The sequence below is a fragment of the Rattus norvegicus genome, chromosome 8 (assembly GCF_036323735.1).
Source record: "Rattus norvegicus strain BN/NHsdMcwi chromosome 8, GRCr8, whole genome shotgun sequence".
Classification (NCBI taxonomy): domain Eukaryota; kingdom Metazoa; phylum Chordata; class Mammalia; order Rodentia; family Muridae; genus Rattus; species Rattus norvegicus.
Window position 1 is genome coordinate 106,898,105 of NC_086026.1, and position 19,484 is coordinate 106,917,588.

A 19,484-nucleotide genomic window follows, 5' to 3' on the forward strand; every position below is an offset into this window, starting at 1 on the left:
CTCTGTGATGTAAAAGAGAAAATATAATTCATTGTGACAAATATGTTGGCTTGACATCAAATGGGAATAACGCTGATGGTATGCATGGTGGTTATGGACAAGAGTCTTCCCCTTGGGGTAGGATGGTGGAGATGGGTTTTGGTGGGGCATCAGGAAAGGGAGGGAGGGTGATAAAGCTGCTCTTCCCAGAGAAAAGGAGAGGCCCACCCCTGTTTTACAACCATCTGAGAAGGAAGAGGAGAGGACGCTAGGTAGCAGGGAATGGATGGAAGACAGATCGCGTCTGTGAGGATGGTCACAGGGATTAGGAAAGTTAAAATGCCTCTCGTGATATGCAGCAGTGTGCTTGTCATGTTCAGTGTCTACTCTTTGTCCCCAGTGGTTCTGTTATGATATGGATTTGTAATGTCCCCCATAGGCTTATTATTTGAATGCTTGGAACCCCAGCTGCTTGCATTATTTGGTCGATGTTCTGGGATTTTAGAGGGCTGAACCAGAGGAAGTGGGTTACTGTATGGTGGGTCCTCGGATACCTCCTGTTTGAATAACAGGTCTCTTGGTCCTAAAATACACATCTCTCCACCAGAGGCTTCTGTCCTAATGTCCTGCTCAGGTACATGGGACTAAGAGTCTATAAACTGAACTTTTTAAAATTGGGATCCAAAGTAACTTGTCCTTTGAGTTTAAGTTTTCCCTGTCATTTACAGTGTGTGTGTGTGTGTGTGTGTGTGTGTGTGTGTGTGTGTGTGTGTTTTCAAGGCAGGGTTTCTCCAGGTAGCCCTATAGCTCTAGCTGTCCTGGGACTCACTCTGTATAGACCAGGGTAGTTTTGAACTCAGAGATCCACCTGCTTCTGCCACCTGAGTGCTGGAATGAATGGCATGTGCTACCACTGTTTGGCCATTAGATATTAACAAACTATTACAACTTTTGAGGATATCAAATGCATATTTTGTTCTCTGTATGTGGGCGTTTTGCTTGCCTGTATGAATGTGCACCACATGTATCCCTGATCCCTGTGGTGACCAGAAAAGGGCATCAGCTATACAGGATTGTTCTTACAAATGGTCATAAGCATCTCCATGTAGAACAGAACCAGAGCAGCCAATGCTCTTAATCACTGACCTATCCCCGCAGCTATCCAAGGATATTCTGTTTGAATTTTCCCTCTTCCCCCTGATACTCAAGTGAAGGGTAGGGCTTAGCCTTGTGTTGTTGTCATAGAAATCAGAGGGAGAGTCTGTAACAACAGCATCTAGAATCCTAGAGAAGTGCTCTGGGCCTCCACTGGCTTTGGATGGTGAGAGGTAGCTCATCTCTATCAGCTCTCATGCCAAGTTAGCCCTGGGTGGCATCTGTGTCTAAAGGTAGGTCAGTATGGGGGTGGGGAACTGGATCTAAAGAGGGGAAGGGCCGTGATCGTGGTCACTTTGCCCAGGAAGCATTCTGATTCCTCTGGGTCTTATGTTTTTCTCATGGTTACCAAGAGGAATAACCTACCTTAGGGTTCACGGTTCCGGCAACTTGTAGGTACTCAGCAAAGACCTCATTTCACTCCGATCATCTTTCTAGTTGTCTCTCAGGACAACACTTCCAGGCTCGGCTTTCATGTGTCCTGAAGGAAGCCTTATAAGGGTCAATTTCTTGTGTGGCCATTGTCACATTTACCAAGCCTCTTTCACCCATGTGGATCTAGGACAGAGTGCCAGAGACGCCGAACCAGACAAAGCAGTCCACGGCCTCTCATCCCGCCACACGTCTGAACAATAAAAACTCTCAGAAGCCATCATTACTGTGAAATTCTAAAATCATATTTATTCAACCAATTCACAGAAGTGTCAGAACGACCACCAACATGAATCAGTTTGTAGGCATTTCCAAGCCAAGGCTGAAAATAAATATCTGTCTGTGTTGAACAGGCATTTAACAAATTGCTCAGAAACTCCAAGAATCGAAATTGTTAGAAATTGCAAGTTTGGGAATCAGGCATGATAGGATCACAGCCATGGGAAGAAACTCGACTGATTGCCCCAGAGGTCATTTCCCTCTTCAATCTTTATGCACATGTACTCTGTCAGCACCTTTCTTCACTCTGCATCAGTTAGAATCTAGTAGGGCAATTAGGCAGGGAAAGGGTGTCAAAAAAGGGATGGGGGGGAAGGTTTTTCTCTGGTCCCTTGTGGCTGGGCAACTTTATTGACCAGCAACATAATTCGCTATTCTGAAGTTGGATCCAATTTCCTATGAATTCATAAGTCCTTTTAGTAAGACATTTCAAGGTTTGCATTGTATCAGACTCATACACACACAGTAGCATAGTTACCAAATAAATATATTTTGTAGACTAACGAGATTCATTCTTGGAGGCAGTTCAAGAGGCTCAGAAGTCTGCTGTGTGCCAAGAACACACAATCCCCAAGTGCAGCTGGCTCCCAGCAAAGACACTCCGGCTGCACTGACCATTAGGCTACTTTGCAGTCAGGTGCAGGTGGAAGGTGGTTGCGTACAATGAGGCTGCTCTTTCTCTCTGCAGAGTGAATGCCAGAAAGGCTCCAGTAGAGCAAGCAGCCTGCCCATCTCAGGCCTTTCCCATGCACTGAGGTTGAGGAACTGGGGACAAACTGGTTTCTCATACAAGGCTTTGAAATGGTGCCAACATCTCCAGACATGGGAGGACAGAAGGGTCTGAGATTGGCTGAACCCGGAACCTTTATATTTAGTCCCAGCATCAATGACGAAAGATGATGGAGTGAACAGTATTTAGCAAGTACTCAGGGCAAGACAGAGACAATGGTAGGTTGGACAGACTACTCTGCAGAAGCAGCATTGTGGGTGTTATTCAGGCGTGTTCTAAATGTGTGCAAGCAACTATGTGCAACACTGTCACTGTTCACTGCCTAAGACCCAGACCCAGTGTCTGCCACTGTCTGACTACTGCACGAAATATGAAAATTCACAAAGGCTTCTCTAAGCTGGGAGAGTCGCATGGTTGACCTGCTTCTATATGACTCAGTCAATATGGTTGTTAGTGATATATCGGGTCTTCACCAAGTAGGGACAAGCTAGGTGCTTCACTTCCAAATGTTTATGACTCCTGCTGTATTCCAGGTACTTCTTTCAGGGCGTTGAGAGCTAAAAGCAAATAAGAATAACCTAAGGCATCTGGAGAATTAAAGTTTGTTGGGTCTAATGACCTCTCTGTTCTATAGCTTAATTCCATATATAAATTTTATATATTTAATGAGACACTCTTCACACCTAGTTGTGTCTGGTATTTTATACTTATTACTCCAGTTCTCTAAACCCTGTCACATCATTCTGACTCCTTCTTACAGACATTACAATATACATGCACTAACGTAACAAGGCCACTCTATTAACTACAGGTTTCCGTGGGAACAACTGGCTTCTATATAAGCTTTCTTCTATTTTCTACCTGTTTTCCTCCAATCTCCTGCCATGCCTTTCCAGCTTAGGGCATCAACAGCTCTTTCTTGGGAGCAGATAAGGTTGGAAACCTGATAGGTAGACTGATCTGCCATCCGCTTCCAGTGGCTCTGACTTGTAAAGCAATCGCAGTAACTGCCTCTGTGGTCACATGGCATTATTTACCCATGATTCCTTGGGCACATGAATATAAGTTTACATAGAGAGCAGTGCCCTGGCTTCCTGGCTGCTTCTGATGCTGTTGATCCTACTCAGCTTCCAGTTTTCTCTCCAACTCTGTCACCGTCTCATTCAATATCTCTTCCCCTCCTATTCAAGCGATTCACCTGGGTGCCAAGTCTAACTTTCTTTGCCCAAAACTTTTGCTGCATTTCCAATCCTCTGGAGTGTGTCTGCGAAAGGGCTATCTGTACTCTCTCCAGAGCGTCTTTGCATCATGGAGAGTAGGTAGTGGTGAGAGCCATAATCCAGCCTTCTCTGATGGTCAGGATGGATGCACTTTTGCCTCCAGAGATGCATGCACTTCACTCAGTGATGTGAGCCACGGATCCTGCTGAACCCTTACTCTTGGGCCCTCAAGGAATCCTTTCAGAGAGTAGAGGCTACACCCTTGTCTTTTTTCCACAGGGGGCTGGAGTCTAGACCTAAAACCCGTGAGTTGATTTTCTGCCTTTGCAAACAGAAATAGCTTCTTAGCTTCTTTTTTATGACTGCTCATTCTGCTGAGGAAAAGAACCCTCAATATTTATATGTGTTTATATCCCACGTCTGCTCTGAAATGCTCAGTATAAAGGGTCCAGGTAACAGAGGTGTATTTTCACTCCCAGATAAAAGAAAAGCAAACATTAAAGCCAACAAGATTTTGTTCCTGTGATTAATATACACTGCCTGCATTCTGAAGGCTCTCGTGTCCGCTGCCCTTGTCTCATTGCACTACTGGGGACTGAGCTTCATAGTGATGAATCTTTCCACGGTATATCTGCTAAAAGGGGTGGGTCCGCGGCAAAGAGCTGGTCTTACTAACAAATTAAAGGACTGTGACTCATGATATGGAAAAAGTGGGGCTCATCATGGCCTAACTGCCCTTGCTCCTGGTGTGGCATAGAGACATTCTTTTACTGCTCCTACCTGGAAAAGATTACTTTGAAGAAAAAATAGTCTCTTCTTGTCAGCTACTGTGAGGAACCACAAAAATATTGTCACCTGCCCTTCCCCCTTCCACTCTTTTTCCATTCCTAGTGATTTCACAAAGGACAACTATAGTCTAAGACTGGGCTTGAAGAGTCTTTCTCCATCATGGCATCTTAACTTTTCACACTCGTTCCCTGAGGTCAGGTGGTCTCTGGGATTCTATTCAATTCAACATTTGCTGAGCCCATGCTGTGGACCAGATGCAGTGTTTTGGATACAATGGTTACATCCTTAGAGAAGAACCAGCATCCTGGGACACATTGGTTACTCTTCTTGACTTAGGGAGGTGGCAAGTGGAGGTGGGGAAAGTTGGGGTCTGTATTGTTTGTATCCAGTCATAGTTTTTAGGGTACCCTGGGAGGGTAGACTGTGGTTCTTGCAGTGTGGCTCCAACTTTGGGGTATGCCTGATAATGGCCCAGAAGTACCAGTTCACATATTCTGTTTGGTGACTCCATCCCATGTCTCATTCCTTGACAGGCTGGTCTCTTCAGGGATGATGTTCTATAACTCACCCAGCCCTCCATCCCCTACCTTGATATCCTTGACTGGACCTGATCTCCAGCCCCAGAGCAAAGTGTCTTATCCTACATGAACAAACACTCCAAGGACAGTCCTGCTTCAAGAGTACTCTCCATTACTTTCTGTGTTGTCCTATCAGAGGCTTTTATATAAATGCCTCATGGAAACAAGAAAATTGCCTTAAGTCTTGGGAAAGAAGTATCAGCAGGGACTTTACTCAGAGAAGCCAGGCTGTAAAAGAGAAACCCCTCTATTTGCCTTCCTGTGGTTCTCACAGGCAAATAACTTGCATGTCCTATATTTTCTTCTCTGTTCTCCCCCACCTCCCCTTTCTCCTACTCTAAGAAGGCAGATTCTAACGTCATAGAGATGTGTACTCTCAACATGGTCTCTATCCGGTCTCAGGCTCCCTTTGGAGGACTTAGGGGGCTCAGTGAAGAGGCTGTCAGGGGTGACATGTTTCTGAGCAGAATGGGGGCTGGGTTAGTCGAAACTCAATATTAACTGCTTCTCCTGGCTTATGCATTGTCTGTTCCTCTTCTATTCCCTGAACTCTGATCTTGACCTTGAGATCCCAATATGAGGCTGGACTTAGGTCACAGGCACAATGACTGGCAAAACATAAGGAGTTCCATCTGAAGGTCTTATGGGGCTTACACCATCGATCTCATGCCATAAAGGGAAAACGGTGCCTACATGGACCATAGGAATGAGATTCCCATTGTAGATGAAGCTGCAGCTTTGACCTTTTTTCTTTTCCTTTTCTCTTTCTCCTACTTTTAGTAACATGGGTTACTGCCCTTCCAAGAGAAACAATCCATTCCCCAGCCAATTTAGTGCCTGAATTGTGACGGCATTTGCCCTTCTCACTGCAAATGGTTAGTGCTGCGGTAACCTGGGAATGTCCTTGAATGACCCTGTTCTCCAGGATGTAGGCAGTGAGCAGAGCAGCCTCCTAGTGGTCGGGGCTCATAGCTGCAGCTTTACAGCTATGGCTGTAAACAAGGCTTTGAAGGAGGCTGTTCAGTGGACAGGAACTGGGCAGGTGTCCTCCCTAGTGCTGGGTGACTGCAACACAACCCTCCCCAGCAGTGTCTCTCTGTAGAAAGGGCACGAGGGGAGGAAGCATCTCACACCCAAGCAGAGGAGGGGAACTGGAATTGAAACCAGGTTCTTTGAAATGATTGCTTCAGGGGTGGGAACTGGGGCCCTGTTCTGCTTCTCTCTCCTTACTGCAGTAGGCGCTGGTTATTTTTCTCTTGTTAGCATCCAAGTGCCAGCAGAGGCTGGCCTCATCCTCCACAGAGACAGCTCTCAAACCTTGGCCTTTCTGAGCTTTGCTCTTAGAGCACAGCTTGCTGAAAGCCTCATTTCTAGAGTTTGCCTTACTAGTTCCAGGGTGCTGCTCTTGCTGCTGCTGCCCTGCAGATCTCTCAGTCAAAGAACTGGAGCAGTGAGACTTGGTAGGCAAACCTCTGTGGAGCCCCCAGAGCTCAATCCTTCGTGTGTGAATCCTGCATCAGGCTGACCAGATCCTGAGCATTGGCTGGAAGCTCCCTGAACCCATTTGAACCACTGTTTATAACCTGCCCGGTCTGCCTGTCTGCTGCTCCATTGTAAGGACTACCTCTATCTGGGCTTCACCAACTCTCAGCCATCAGCCATATTTCTCCACAGAGGGAAAGTCTTTCATCTATACATGACCTGAGCCATGATAACTAAGAAGCATTTAGGAACGCATTGCTTACTTCCCTGAAGATCTCTCTCTGTTCATGGAGGCTTTTCAGCACCCCTACGATCATCCCTATCATCTGACTTGAACTAGACAACAGCGAAGCAATTATTCTACCCTTAAACTTCTTCCCCTGACAGTCCTAACTGTGCATGGCAGCCTCTGACACTTCAAGAGTAAGGGATTCTCGCAGGCAAGGAGAGAGTTCATCCTCTCTCCCCTGTTCCTTGGCTTGGAGTCAAGCACACATGGGCGCTCGGTGAGGACTTGCTGAATTTGTGGAACATAGGTGCAAACAGAGACTCCCATCTGCCGAGTGACTTAGCGCCACTGCTCTCTGACACGCTCTTGGAGGTAACTTCTGTCTCTCTTTGCTACCCCGGGACAAAGTCAAGCTTAGCTCCTAATTTGTAGCTCCCGTAAAACCAACTCCCCCGCTCCTACTAGGGTCAGAAGGAAGCTAACTCGGGATAAATGTATAAAGTCAAACAAATAGAGACAGGCGAGTGAAGGTCGCGGAGTTGACTTCGAAACTCACATTACTCATTTCCCTTGCCTCCAGCTGGACAACGGAACGTGGTGACATATGAAAATTAAACCATGCCAAGGGCTTTGGCTTGTCAGCCTCGATAAACGTCTGGCCCAGATAGAGAAGCCTGCTACATTGCAACCTGCCCAAGCATTGCGGGAGGCTTCTGGGATTCTCCAGAGGCCATACGTTATGTGAACATCACTCACTTTTCTAAAGAATGAGGCTTATTCCCTCACATTTTTTTTTTTTTGCAAAGCCTATCTGGTTCATTTAAATGGGGAGATGATTAAGAAAAAGCACTCTTTTCTTTGCAGCTAATATCGAGGCATAGAGGCAAGGAGGCTGTTAATTTTGAAGTGTTGCTGGGTAGGGCTTTCTGCTGATTGTGTTGCTATTGATTTGAACAGCCACAAGTCTTTAGGATCATTTTTAGAGCAAAGACACGAGCAGGCTGAAATGAAAATCAGTCCCAGATAATGAACACTCCTGCTTAGAAATCATTATGGACTGAGCCCTGCTGGGAAGGTGCTAAGCCTGGGGAGTTAGCGCTTGCCTCAACAGAGGAGGGGGTCCCTGTGCTCAGTGATTAGCTAGTTCTCTGGGCCCAGGCGTCCAACCCTTAGGAATATCTGCCTCGTTTCTTCAATTCAAAAATAACAAGTGGGATTTTGTTTGTTCATTTACTTGTTTCTTTTGCCTTTTCTCCAATCTCCTGTGAACTTCTAAGAGAGCTTTAATGAAAGAGCCCAGTTTCCCAGCTGTTCAATTGAAGGCAATGACCACTAGGGGAGCTGTTGGGTGTTTTCTTCTGGGAAATGGGGGAGTGGCTGCTTTCTATGTATTGAGGGTGAGAGTCGGCCTCACATGGATCTGCCTGGTGACTAGTTTTCTAGATGTCTAGCAGGCCAAGTTTTGAGTAGAAAACGAGAAATAAGAGAGTAAAAAGTTCGTGACATGAAAATTCAATGAATTCAAATAGCCTCTCCCCTCCCCCTCAGAATCATAGTTCAATTTTCCTGGGCAGTAGATAGAAAGACTAATTGGAATGTTCCCTTGCCTGGGTATTGTCTGCAGCTGCTCTCATGACATGAGGCAGGGTTTAGAAGGTAACATTGAGAGCAAATGGCCTGCAAAACCCAATGCTTTCCTTTCTGGATCTTTCCAGATAAAGTTTGCTGATCTCTGGGGGCGCTGTTTTCTAGTAGTGGTTATCTCCGTGGAGACTTGGTAGGTGTCCCTTGAGACATTCCCTCTTGTCAATGCCAGAGAATGTGGTCTAAACTGCAAGTGGTTGGAATGAGTGGTCAATTCAATAAAGTTCTCACAGAAAGTTCTGCCACAGCAACCACATTCCTTTTTACCTGTGTGACTTGAGGCCTTGGTCAGGCTTACAAAATTTGCTTAAATCTATTTGAATACACTCGGGATTCCTTGAGACACTTCTCCAAGTAGTTTTTCTTAATGGCTTTCCTCCACTAGGGAAACCCACTGGCGTCCTCCTGCTTCTCCTCCTCCCAATCTTCTGAGCTACCTGAAGCTGGCAGCCCACCTGTTTTCAAGCTCTAAATAGCAGACCCTGGTTGGTCATTTGGCAAGAAAAGCAATGGACTAGTCTATGGCCACACCAGTCGGCTTATTCTTTTTGGGGCTGAGTCTGCCTTTGTTTGACTGCTCACTTCTGCCCAGAAGTCACATGGTGTCCAGGTCATCTGGGAGTTTTGGTTTCAAAATACCATACTCCGGAGAATGGAAAATGTCAGTGTGATTAGCACCCTGCAATTCTGGTCAGAGTAGCTGGCAGGAGGTCTAGGCTGTGACCTACCACTCACCTGGATACCTGCTGAAGCTTACTATTTTATAACTACTCCCTCCTCATCGTACCCAAGGTTAAGTGAGTGCTGGGAGCAAGATAATCCCAGAAGCGTCACTAAGATGCTATGGAGTTGGCCTGCAGAGTGACCTTGTGCCAAGACAGAGGAGGGGAAGGCTTTAGTTTGTGTCCCCACTATTTCTCTGGAAATGAGTCCAGTCACCAAATGCCTCCTGAATTGGTATATCTTGGCCGCCTTACCCCAAAGCTTCCCAGCTCTCTTCTGCTTCTCCTCTTACCCTCCACCACAAAACACAAGAGAATTCTAATAGTCCAATCATGAATGAGTAATGCAGCCACAAGAAGTAGGGGGCATGGGAACAGCTGTCCACCAATCGGCACTGAAAAGCCAGAGCCGAGAAAAGTGTCTTCAAACTCTAGACTTAAATATTTGCAATCAAAATCCCATTCAAAAAGGATTGGTTTTAAACATGCAAACTGTTCCCTTTACTGACATAATTTTGGGAGAATTCAGTAGCTCTTAAACGCTTGACTGAAGAATGTCTTATTATTTAAATAATAGGATTATAAAGCCGAAATCTTCCTGTAGATTTTCCCCCTTGTAAATGTGCAGAAATGGCCTGACAGAAAAGGGGGGATTTGATTGGGGTAGTTCACAGGAGATATGTCTATTTCCTTTCAATGAATATAAAAATCTCGAGTTTCTTCCAAGGGACGAAATTAGGGCTCTGCCTGGGTTGGTAAATGTCTTCCTCTCCTTCCAGCAGCATCTGCCACTTCATCCTCCTTTCTCCTACGTAATCTCCCCGCCTGTTTGTGTCCCTTCTATAATTCCTGAGTCCTCTATGGGGGAAGGTCTGTCTCATTCTGCTTCATCCCATTCCTATTGTGCTGATAGTGTTCTTAGCTCATAGTAGGTGCTCAGAAATACATATTAACATGAACGTAAGTAGAACCATGGACAAGGAGCAGAGGGGTAGTCTGTACCTTGGAATGACTCTGAGCAGGACACTGACTCTGAGCCTCAGTTTACCCATCACAAAACTGTCCCTAATAACTAATTTCTCAAATACCTCACAGGGTTTTCCGAAGGCTCAAGAAAGGGAAGGTATGCACAAAACACTCCAAGAGATGGAAAAACGACAGAAGGTAGATCTCCCCAGCCAAAAGGTTGCAAAGACCTGGTATGGATCCTCAATGCCTGGAGGGTGAGCAGAGGGATGGAGGACATTGGCTATAATCACTCCCTGAATGCTCTGTTTAGATGACTCGTGGGAGATTCAACATCCAGTTGAATTTGAATGCTATGTGATGAGAGACCAATTGTGGACCTCAGCTAAGCCAATTCAGGATGGGCGTGGGGCAGAGTGATATGACAAGGATGACCTATACAGATTGAGAACAAAGAAGAGCTCAAGGTGTTTGAAACAAACATGTCCTCAAAGCCTCGTGAAACTCTTATTCTGGCCTTAATTCTTGCTTGCTATTCTCTAGGCCACAAAAGATTGTCCACCAGTTACTATAGCAACAATTCTCCTCACGAAGTGCCCATGTTAGAATGGAGATGGAAAAGTCTTTCTTATTAAAATCAGAAGAAAGAACAAGAAATTAAGGTTTTGATATATTTGCCCTCTATTCAAAGCATCCCTCCTTTTATGAGAAAAAGAAAGAAACAGCTGTTATTATTACACAGATACTTTGAATCCCTAGCAGTTAAATTTCCCACCTAACATCTCAGACTAGTAGAGCCTAGATTGGTTTGACTACATCTGAAATGATGTTGTGTCCTAAAGAGAAAACAGTAACAGGAGATAAGGGACCACAGGTTGGGTGGTGACAGCCTTGTCAACCTTTAGGCTACCTTTACATGGGAGAGTCCATGTCAAAGGAGATCTTTATGGACCATGAAGCCTTGCTGGGTTACCTCATCAATCCTTTCTTTGGCTCCTAGTGACATCTACGCACAAGCTGTCACTTGAAGAGTGCCTGTATGGAGTGATTCCTGGGCCTCGTGGTTCCACCATGGTTATAGCCCTGGGTAGGACAGCCACCTGCATTGCCTAGACAGGTTGAAAAGCTGCTCAGCAAACCCTATGATGAGGACACCTTCTAACTCTTGGGTTTGAACTTGTTATACAGCTTATTTAGTCTCAAAAGAAGTAAAAAGAAAGGCTCTCCAAGCTTGGAAGTGTGTGTGTGTGTGTGTGTGTGTGTGTGTGTGTGTGTGTGTATACACCCATGTGCACATATACACATGTACTATGGGCCTTTCCATGGAAATTCAATTCTGCCTCAACAAAGGCTTTCTTTTCGATTCTTAAGCCCTAAGATCTTAGGTACATGACTAAGATTATACTGACTTCTCTGTATAAAGCAACCTGGAAACCCAGCATAGGGAGGACCTGCTGGTGTAGGTGGCAAAAGGCTATTTAGTCAAGTACGTACACAGTGAGTTATAACCCAAGGAATTTGAAAACTCTGAGTCTAGGGGTAGCGAGTGACACAAAAGGGGAGCTCCTCCCCTGCAGAAAAGAGCAAGGTGATCAGAACTCTGCAGGTTGGGTGACAGGATTCTGGGTGAGCCCAGAGCAGAAAGAAGTGAGGGCTACAGGACAACATAACACCCTACAGTCCCCACTGATGGTGACACTGGATTCTTAGAACTGCCCCATGGTTGGGACATAGGCAGAGCCCAAAGCATAGAGGGCAGATTCCATGGCCTTCCCAGACCTGTCATAAAAACCAGAGGTGACTGTGACAGGCTTGGGTGTACATTGGGTTGGGTTTTACAAAAGCGGCACATGGGCTGGTCAGCAGACCCATGGGCACTAGTAAGGGAGGGTGGAATCATCCCACTCCAGCTGGGCTTGCCTGGTGCCACTCTGCCCATGTCTGACTCTGCCCATCCCTTCCTCTTCTTCCTCTTCACTGTCATCAGAGCCACTGCTGCTGGAGCTCATGCCTTCCTCTGCTTCTTCTTCTTCCTCTCCTTCAGTCTCGTCTTCTCCATGCCCTGGTCCTTCATGTTTCTAGATACCAAGGAAAGAAAAGAAGTATGCATCAAGGACTCAGCAGAGGCCATTTGGGAACTGAGAGCAGCAAACACTGAGGAGTCTTGGGATTCATTTTACTTAGAGCTAAACTCCTCACCCTGCCCAGAGATAGGATCTCTGTAAAAGAGATGTGGTAAGAGGAAACTCAGAAAGTCAGATAAGGAGCTAAAGTAGCAGCACATAGTCAAGGAAACATATTAGCGTCAAAGATAGATGGGTTTTTAAACCAGCAGCATCATTTACTGACTTTTTCAGACCCTTCAAATGGAAATTTCAGGTTCTTAACTATTTCCTTTCCAGGGGCAGAATCATGCTTAATCTTGGATACTTTACTGTCATTGGAAATAGAAGGTCACTTCTAAACCAAAGTGCTGTCATTCGAAACTATTCTTTTTGCAAAAGCCAATGTTTATGCCCACACATTCCCTTCCTGTCCCCTTTTGGCATGATTTGTGAGTTTAAAGCACACCCTACCCTTTCCAGTCCCACTTCCCTGTTTTCCAGCTTTGCAGCGATCCCTGCAACATCCCTTTTCCGGATTTATGCTTTAAGTTGGAAAATCAGGCCATGAGTGATATGTTGCCTTGCGAGGCTTCATAGCTCTTTAGATGGCCTTCTATCCAATTCTGTTATCTTCCAACTGTGCCCTTTCTATAAGGACTCCCTCACTGTACCCTGCTCTAATGACTATTATTCCTTTGAATGGCCAGCCTTCAAGACTCTACCCACTGAAGCCTCCGCTCTTGCAGTCAGCATTTTTGAGGCACACCACTGTCTGCTCCTCAGATCACTCTTGCTTCTCACACTTTTAGCTCAGCTCTTTGGGGGATAGGAATGCTCATCACCAGCATCCTTAGAGCAATTGAGCCTTGCTGGCATGCTGGGTATGAAACCAGAGCAGGAGATGAGCTGCTGTTAAAACTGCAACCAAACAGCAATGATCTCTATTCTTTGCCTATGACTTCTGATTTTCCCCTGGCCTTGTGTCTTCCAGAATGAGCACCCATGGGCAAAAGGAAGGATAGACAGATATACAGATCATGGCCCTTGCATGGTGGTGGATAGTTTATGCGGGCTTTTGGACAACTGAAATCAAGTGAACGTCAGAGTTGTACTGCCTTGAGTTTGAATGCTGGTTGCATGTATTTGAACATGTTATAACTCCTCTCTCATTTCCCCATATTGGGAAATGAGGGCAACACTTCCCAGTTCCCAGGGTGCTGATGTTTATGGAACATCTGGCACAGGGTCTGGCTTACAGGGAGCTGATCAAATGACAGGTGTTGTTGTTCTATTTTTCTTTTAACTTATTCTGAGCCTTTAAGTGAGCTCCATAGGCCATCTAATTTGCACTGTTAGCTAATCAAGAGTTCAATATTGAATTCCTGAGTGTTAGTCAGCTCTGAACTACAGTGGGGGTGAGGTACAGATACGGAATGACTGCTTGCTCTATGAAAATTCCAGTTATGTTCATGGGGTAAGAGTGATTCACACATTTAAATTAGAGAACACAGTTCACAGAGAAGTTATGACTTGTTCATGTCAAGAGGACCAAAGAAGCACAGAGATGAGAGGATCACTGGAAATGGACTCATTAGAATAGGAGGAGTCTGGATCCTGGATCGAGGCAGAGGAAGAACCAAGTTGATTAGCAAGAGAAGCACCCCACTCAGAGCTCCCATCCCCGAGAGGATCACCTCCATAGGGTTGACTGTGATAGTCAGTGCAGAGTCATCCCAATCCATTTCAGCCTCCTTGGCAGCCTCAGTCTCTTGGATAAAATGCTGGTGGGCAATTCGGACTCGGTACACACCCATGGCCACAACAAACACTAGCATGCACACAGAGATAATGATGACCACAGTGGCGATGCTCGGGACCACTGAAACAGAAAGGAATCCAAACAACATGACAATCGAAGATAAAGCTCATTCTTCTGAAACACAAAACATTCATGTTCACAATACAACCTTCCCTCCCAACTCCAAAAACTAGGGTTCCGGGTCCTCGAGTCTGGGATATACTTTCATCAGATGTATATCAACTGTTCTACTCACTCTGCTGTGGTAATTGTGGAGAATAAGGGAGAAAATCTCTGTGAGCTTCTACATAGGTGCATAGTAGGCATTCAATAAATGTAGACTGTCTTTTACCCATGGCTTTTCTCCTCAAATTATATGGAAGTTCCCAATGAAACTCAGGCACCATAAAGTCTAGTAGGAACACAAGTACTACCAGGTGGTGACACATTATGATGAGTGTTCAAACAAAACCATGGGCAGAGGACTTTGAATATGGTGAATAAATGAGGGGTTCCTGGGAGGCTTTTGAGTTGGGAGCTTAAATGACGAGCATAAGTTTGTCCTAGCCCTTTGTACTAACCTCTGTCATTAGTGATTGTCTGAATTTCTTGCTTAGTTGATTGACTCCCTGTTGAAACCAAGAGTGTTCAGAGAAAGGGTTTGTAGCTTCTCTGTGGTAGGATTCCCTTCCTCTGAATACCTTTGGATTTTATAGCTGTCCATTCAGTGACTACTTATTGGGTTCAGTGTCTGAGCTGCCATTGAGATATCTTACCTGAACTGCGCTGGATACTACTCCGGGTCTCAGGGTGATAGACAGACTGGAGGAAGGGTGGCTGCACAATAAGATGGTTGACATGTTCCGTATCAGAGACTCTAACTTCATGGAGGACACTGACCTGAGGAGAGCAAGGAGGGGAGTGAGGAGGCATCCCTGATAGTTCTCTGAGTGAATGAGGGAATGGGCAGCTGGGTCAGGCCTTCCCTAATGATGGCAGGGTACGCTCACCTCTAAGTTGAACTCATTGCTGGTGTAACGCCCATTGAGCTCTGAACACTTGATCTGGAACCTCCGAGTCTCAAGGGAAGTGGGGTGCCAGTTGCGGTAACGGAGGTGGTGCAGTACCTGCTCATAACGGCTCATGGACCCCACACCTGTACCGAGAGACCACAGCTACTGACAGGAGGTAAAAGAAGAGGAGGAACTGAAGACACAGAGGACAGACTGGTGCCACAGGGCTTCTGAATCCAAGAGTAAAAGTCAGAATGCTTGTGGGCAGAGAACAAGTGGAAGTGGAAGTTCCAAAAACTAAACCAATCCAAAGAATTTTCATGTAGACTAGTCTATCTACAGATTGCCCAGAAGCAAGGATATGGAGGCAGTTTACTCACAACCTGGATTCACTCTAGAAAGTAAGGTCTAGAAATAAACATTTCCACTTGACCCCTAGGACTGCATAATGTACCCCATCCCCAGTTGCTGCCATACTTAGTAGCCCCTGGACAAGGCTGTTCTGAGAGAACATCAGTGAGCAGAGGGACTTTGTGGGGTCCTACCATAGATAGAGTAGCCAGCAGTAGAGTTGGTGGCATCAAGGTGTCGTTGGTGGAGCTCACTGTGGTTGAGCTCCAAGCACTCTTGTCTTGGATCCAAGTCCCCTCCAAGCACCAAAATATCACAGAAATCCAAATTATGTAGCATTTCTTCCAAGACTGCCGATTTGGGGGCTGTAGTAAAAAAAGGGATGCAGGAAAAAAACCCGGCATACAAAGCTCTCACTCATCACAACACCTCCTCTGTTATTGCGTGCAAATCCAGGTGGGTCAGGGGAAGGGGGTGTAACCCGCCAGCCATGCCCACTGCTCAGCAGGCCATCTTCAAGAAGGTGGCATGAATTAGTGGGAGAAGTGTGCAACTCAGACTCTCTGCCACTGAGAAGTCACATACGACTCAGTTTCCTCATCTGCAGGGACATTATAGGTCATAGCTGTAACTTCCATTAAGGGAGAGCTAAGCGGCCCTTTATCAGCTTCTTAGCGCTTTTCCCATGTGAATAGTGTGTGTGTGTGTGTGTGTGTGTGTGTGTTGTGTGTTTGTGTGTGTGCATGAGCACATGCGTGCATGCATGTGTGTATGTGTGCATGCGAATGTGCATATGCGTGTGTGGACACATACATACATACATGTGTATATGTGTACATGTGCGCGCGCGCACGCGTGTGTGTGTGTGTGTGTGTGTGTGTGTGTAGAGCAGGCTCTGAGGTTCTCAATGGAAGGAACTTCTTTAGAGTCTGCACAGGAATGGCCAAGAGCAGTGATCACTATGCTTTACCCAAGTAAAGATGAATCATTTACTGTCAATGGAGTCAAGATATAAGCCAAAAATAATTGGTAAATTCAAGCACATTAATTAGTTCATAGGCCCGCAGAGAAGCACACTAGCAAGTTGGTCAGTCTAGTGGCTTAGGCTGGATGATTTTATGACTCCAAATTTCTCAGTCATATCAATGTAGTGGAATGTCAGACAGTGAAAACCCCAGTTTAAGACAAAGGCGATTGTTACTTATGAGATGTGTGCTGCATGCTAGGCACAGTGGAAACATAACAGACACTAGCATTGTCCACACCCCATCACTGGGGAAATAGTTGATCAAACAAGTGGGCAGAGTCACTCAGAGAAACAGGAGGCATAGGCTAGAGCATGCTGTTCTGACCCTATAAATTTGGAAATGTGTAACTGCCACAGCCATGCCTTCAAATATTATTGGTATTTATAAAAATAGAAATGTTTAAAAAGACATTCAAAGGACAAAATAGTTATTTTACTTTAAAAAATGCAGTGGTACCTGGAATAGTTTTGTTCTCATTGACTATATATTATTAGAGTTTTCACAAGCCTAGTTTTTTTTTACCGTTAGCCAACCGTGATGGTTCTCCGTGCCACTAACTTAAGTATATAAAAATGCAACAATCTACATTAATACTGAGGCCAACCATTGATGGCAATGAATGTGTAACTTCAAATCTCTTCCAGGTGCTTTCTAGCTTCCTGTCAGGCGAAGTTAGGTGATCTTCCTCATGATACGGCTGGCACCGTCACACTAGGCGGGACCATGTCCTGGCTGTCATCGCATGCCTCTTTCCCTACGGCATTATCTTCCACCCCTACTTTCCTGGATCCACTGGTCGAAGAGACTGCTGGGTAAGGCGCTCAGAGGGGGATCATCCAGGCGCTCAGAGGGGAACCATGCAAGTCTGAGCCGTCGAGGATCTCCTGCTCTGGTTTATCAGACAGGTAGTCACCACTAAGAGCTAAAGACTACTGTGAGCTCCTGGGCCAGCAACTGGTCATCTATAGATTAAGAGATGATGTCAGCCATGGGGTCAGGGTGGTGCTGGGCAGAACCTTTCAGAGGTAGTGTTGAATGAAAAGATACTTGCAAGCCATCCATTACGGGGGTCAGAAAGAAGATGGGTACAGAAGAGCTGAGTAGCACAGCAGCACGAAAGCATGTGTGCATGGGGGTGTTGAGTGTGCATTGTGTACTTCTGCATAAATATGGAGGAGTGTGAATCCATGTGTATAGGTGTCAATGGGTGCAGAAGATGACCCTAGAGCCTGTCCCCACTGCGGCTTGGTAGCAAACACAGTTAGCCTCCTCATTTAAGACTCTCGTAAAAATGACTATTTCAACAGTAAGTGTAGAAATTGAAAACTACCAATAATAGCTCTCGGGCACTGGGCCCTGTGCTTTGCATGCACCTCTCATAAATAGCAGGGAAAATGTGGGCCCAGCTAACTGCTCTCTCTTGCATTGTGTCAGCTGCAGTGAAGCTCCCTGCTCCTGGGCTGCGACCAGGGAAATCAGCAGGCCTTCCTTTTTCGGTCTGCTTTTAGCCACAAATGAGGACAACAGAGGAGGGAAGGTCACATGACTTAATGCACCTTGGCATGTAACTCAGAAACCACCTTGGCTGGTCAGGTGTGAAATACCAACTATTTTTAGGTGCTCGGGAGGTCTGCCCCTTGAGAACCTAATCACTAGGGACCAGTGTGGTTTAAGGTGGCGGGTAATTGAGATTATTTTAGAAGCAGCTCTTCGGGGACGCAGGTCTACTGGTAGCAGCACATCATTAGCAGTGGCTTTGGATGGGGGAAGAGAGCTGAAATTGTGCTTTTGGAAGAGCCTTCGAAGGATGCCTCTCAAACAAGCACTGTCCTGTAATGCTGAGTGCCTCAGAGTTGCAGAAGGAAGGCTCCCTCCCTCCCTCTCTGTAGACTTCCCTCTTTCTTGGCTTCTTTACTGCCCATAGCATATGCTCTTGCTTTCTGTGTAACCGTGCGTTTCTCCCCAGCAGAGAATAGAAACGAATCTTTCCCTCAGCAATGGTCCTAATAATGAAACTGGTGGGAATAACAACCTGGAAATCTCCCCCCTTCCCCACGCTCAGAGCTTAGTCATATTGGCACAGGAGACCCAGCCTTCTGCTCTGTAAGTGGTAACGCAAAGCTGGATTCTGTCCTTTGAACTCCTCTAGCTTTTTTTCTAATGATCAGAAAAATACACGCCCACTGAAAGACATTTTTGCAGACACAGAAAAGGGAAGGCAAGCAGAAACAAATGATCTCTCGCCATGCTTCTCGGGGGACGCTGCTGTTAGCACCAAGTACCTTTTCTTCTGGATATCTCTTACATGGCTTCTCCCATCAGGCTACATGGTTACGGCAAAGTCTGCATGTCACTTTGTTTCACTTACCATAATAGTGGAACAGTGTCTTCCTTCCTGCTTCCTGCCCACTAACATGGGTGTGTTACACTTGGTTAAGCTGTATGTCCCTCCTCCTTCTGATCATCTGAATATTTCTAGCTTTGTTTGGTTTTTCATATTATGTATCGTTCTGCCATGGGTGAGCAATGTGTTTGTCCTGAATTATCATTTTACTTGTCTGTAAAGGTTAATATCTATCCTCCCCATGGCCCTGTGCATACCTGTGCCTGTAGCTCTCAAGTCCCCAGAGGCCTCAGTCTTGGCAAAGGTGCTGATGATCTTGATGTCAGGGAAGAGAGTCACTCCTCTGGCACTTTCGAACTGGGCAGCAGGTCTCCAGAAACGCTCTGTTCCCTGGAGGGTGATCTGGGGCTCGATGGCCTGCAGGACCATGATGTAGGCATCCACATCTGGGATGCTGATGCACACGTCTTCCCCAAAGCACCTGAGAAGACATCTGCAGTCATCTGCAGTCATGGCCCAGACCAGCTGATCATTTAAACCATGCCCCAGAGCCACGAGTAAGGGACTGACACTTCTAGTCCTTGCCAGGTGTCCCAACTGTTAGGATTCTCTGAGGATGTCTGCAGACCTTCACATTTAA

General features: G+C 45.9%; 1 protein-coding gene across 1 annotated transcript in view; it reads right to left on the bottom strand.

The window, feature by feature from the left end:
• Nucleotides 1–1,789: 1,789 nt before the first annotated feature.
• Clstn2 (calsyntenin 2) overlaps nt 1,790–19,484 on the bottom strand; it is a 616,509-nt gene continuing 598,814 nt past the window's right edge. The window contains exons 12-18 of the mRNA NM_134377.2: nt 19,102–19,325; nt 15,667–15,837; nt 15,119–15,264; nt 14,885–15,008; nt 14,005–14,189; nt 12,126–12,283; nt 1,790–3,132 (exon numbers count right to left, since the gene is read on the bottom strand). Coding sequence (NP_599204.2) covers nt 3,072–3,132; nt 12,126–12,283; nt 14,005–14,189; nt 14,885–15,008; nt 15,119–15,264; nt 15,667–15,837; nt 19,102–19,325 — 1,069 coding nt within the window. The 3' untranslated portion in view covers nt 1,790–3,071. The remainder of the gene's footprint in view (nt 3,133–12,125; nt 12,284–14,004; nt 14,190–14,884; nt 15,009–15,118; nt 15,265–15,666; nt 15,838–19,101; nt 19,326–19,484) is intronic.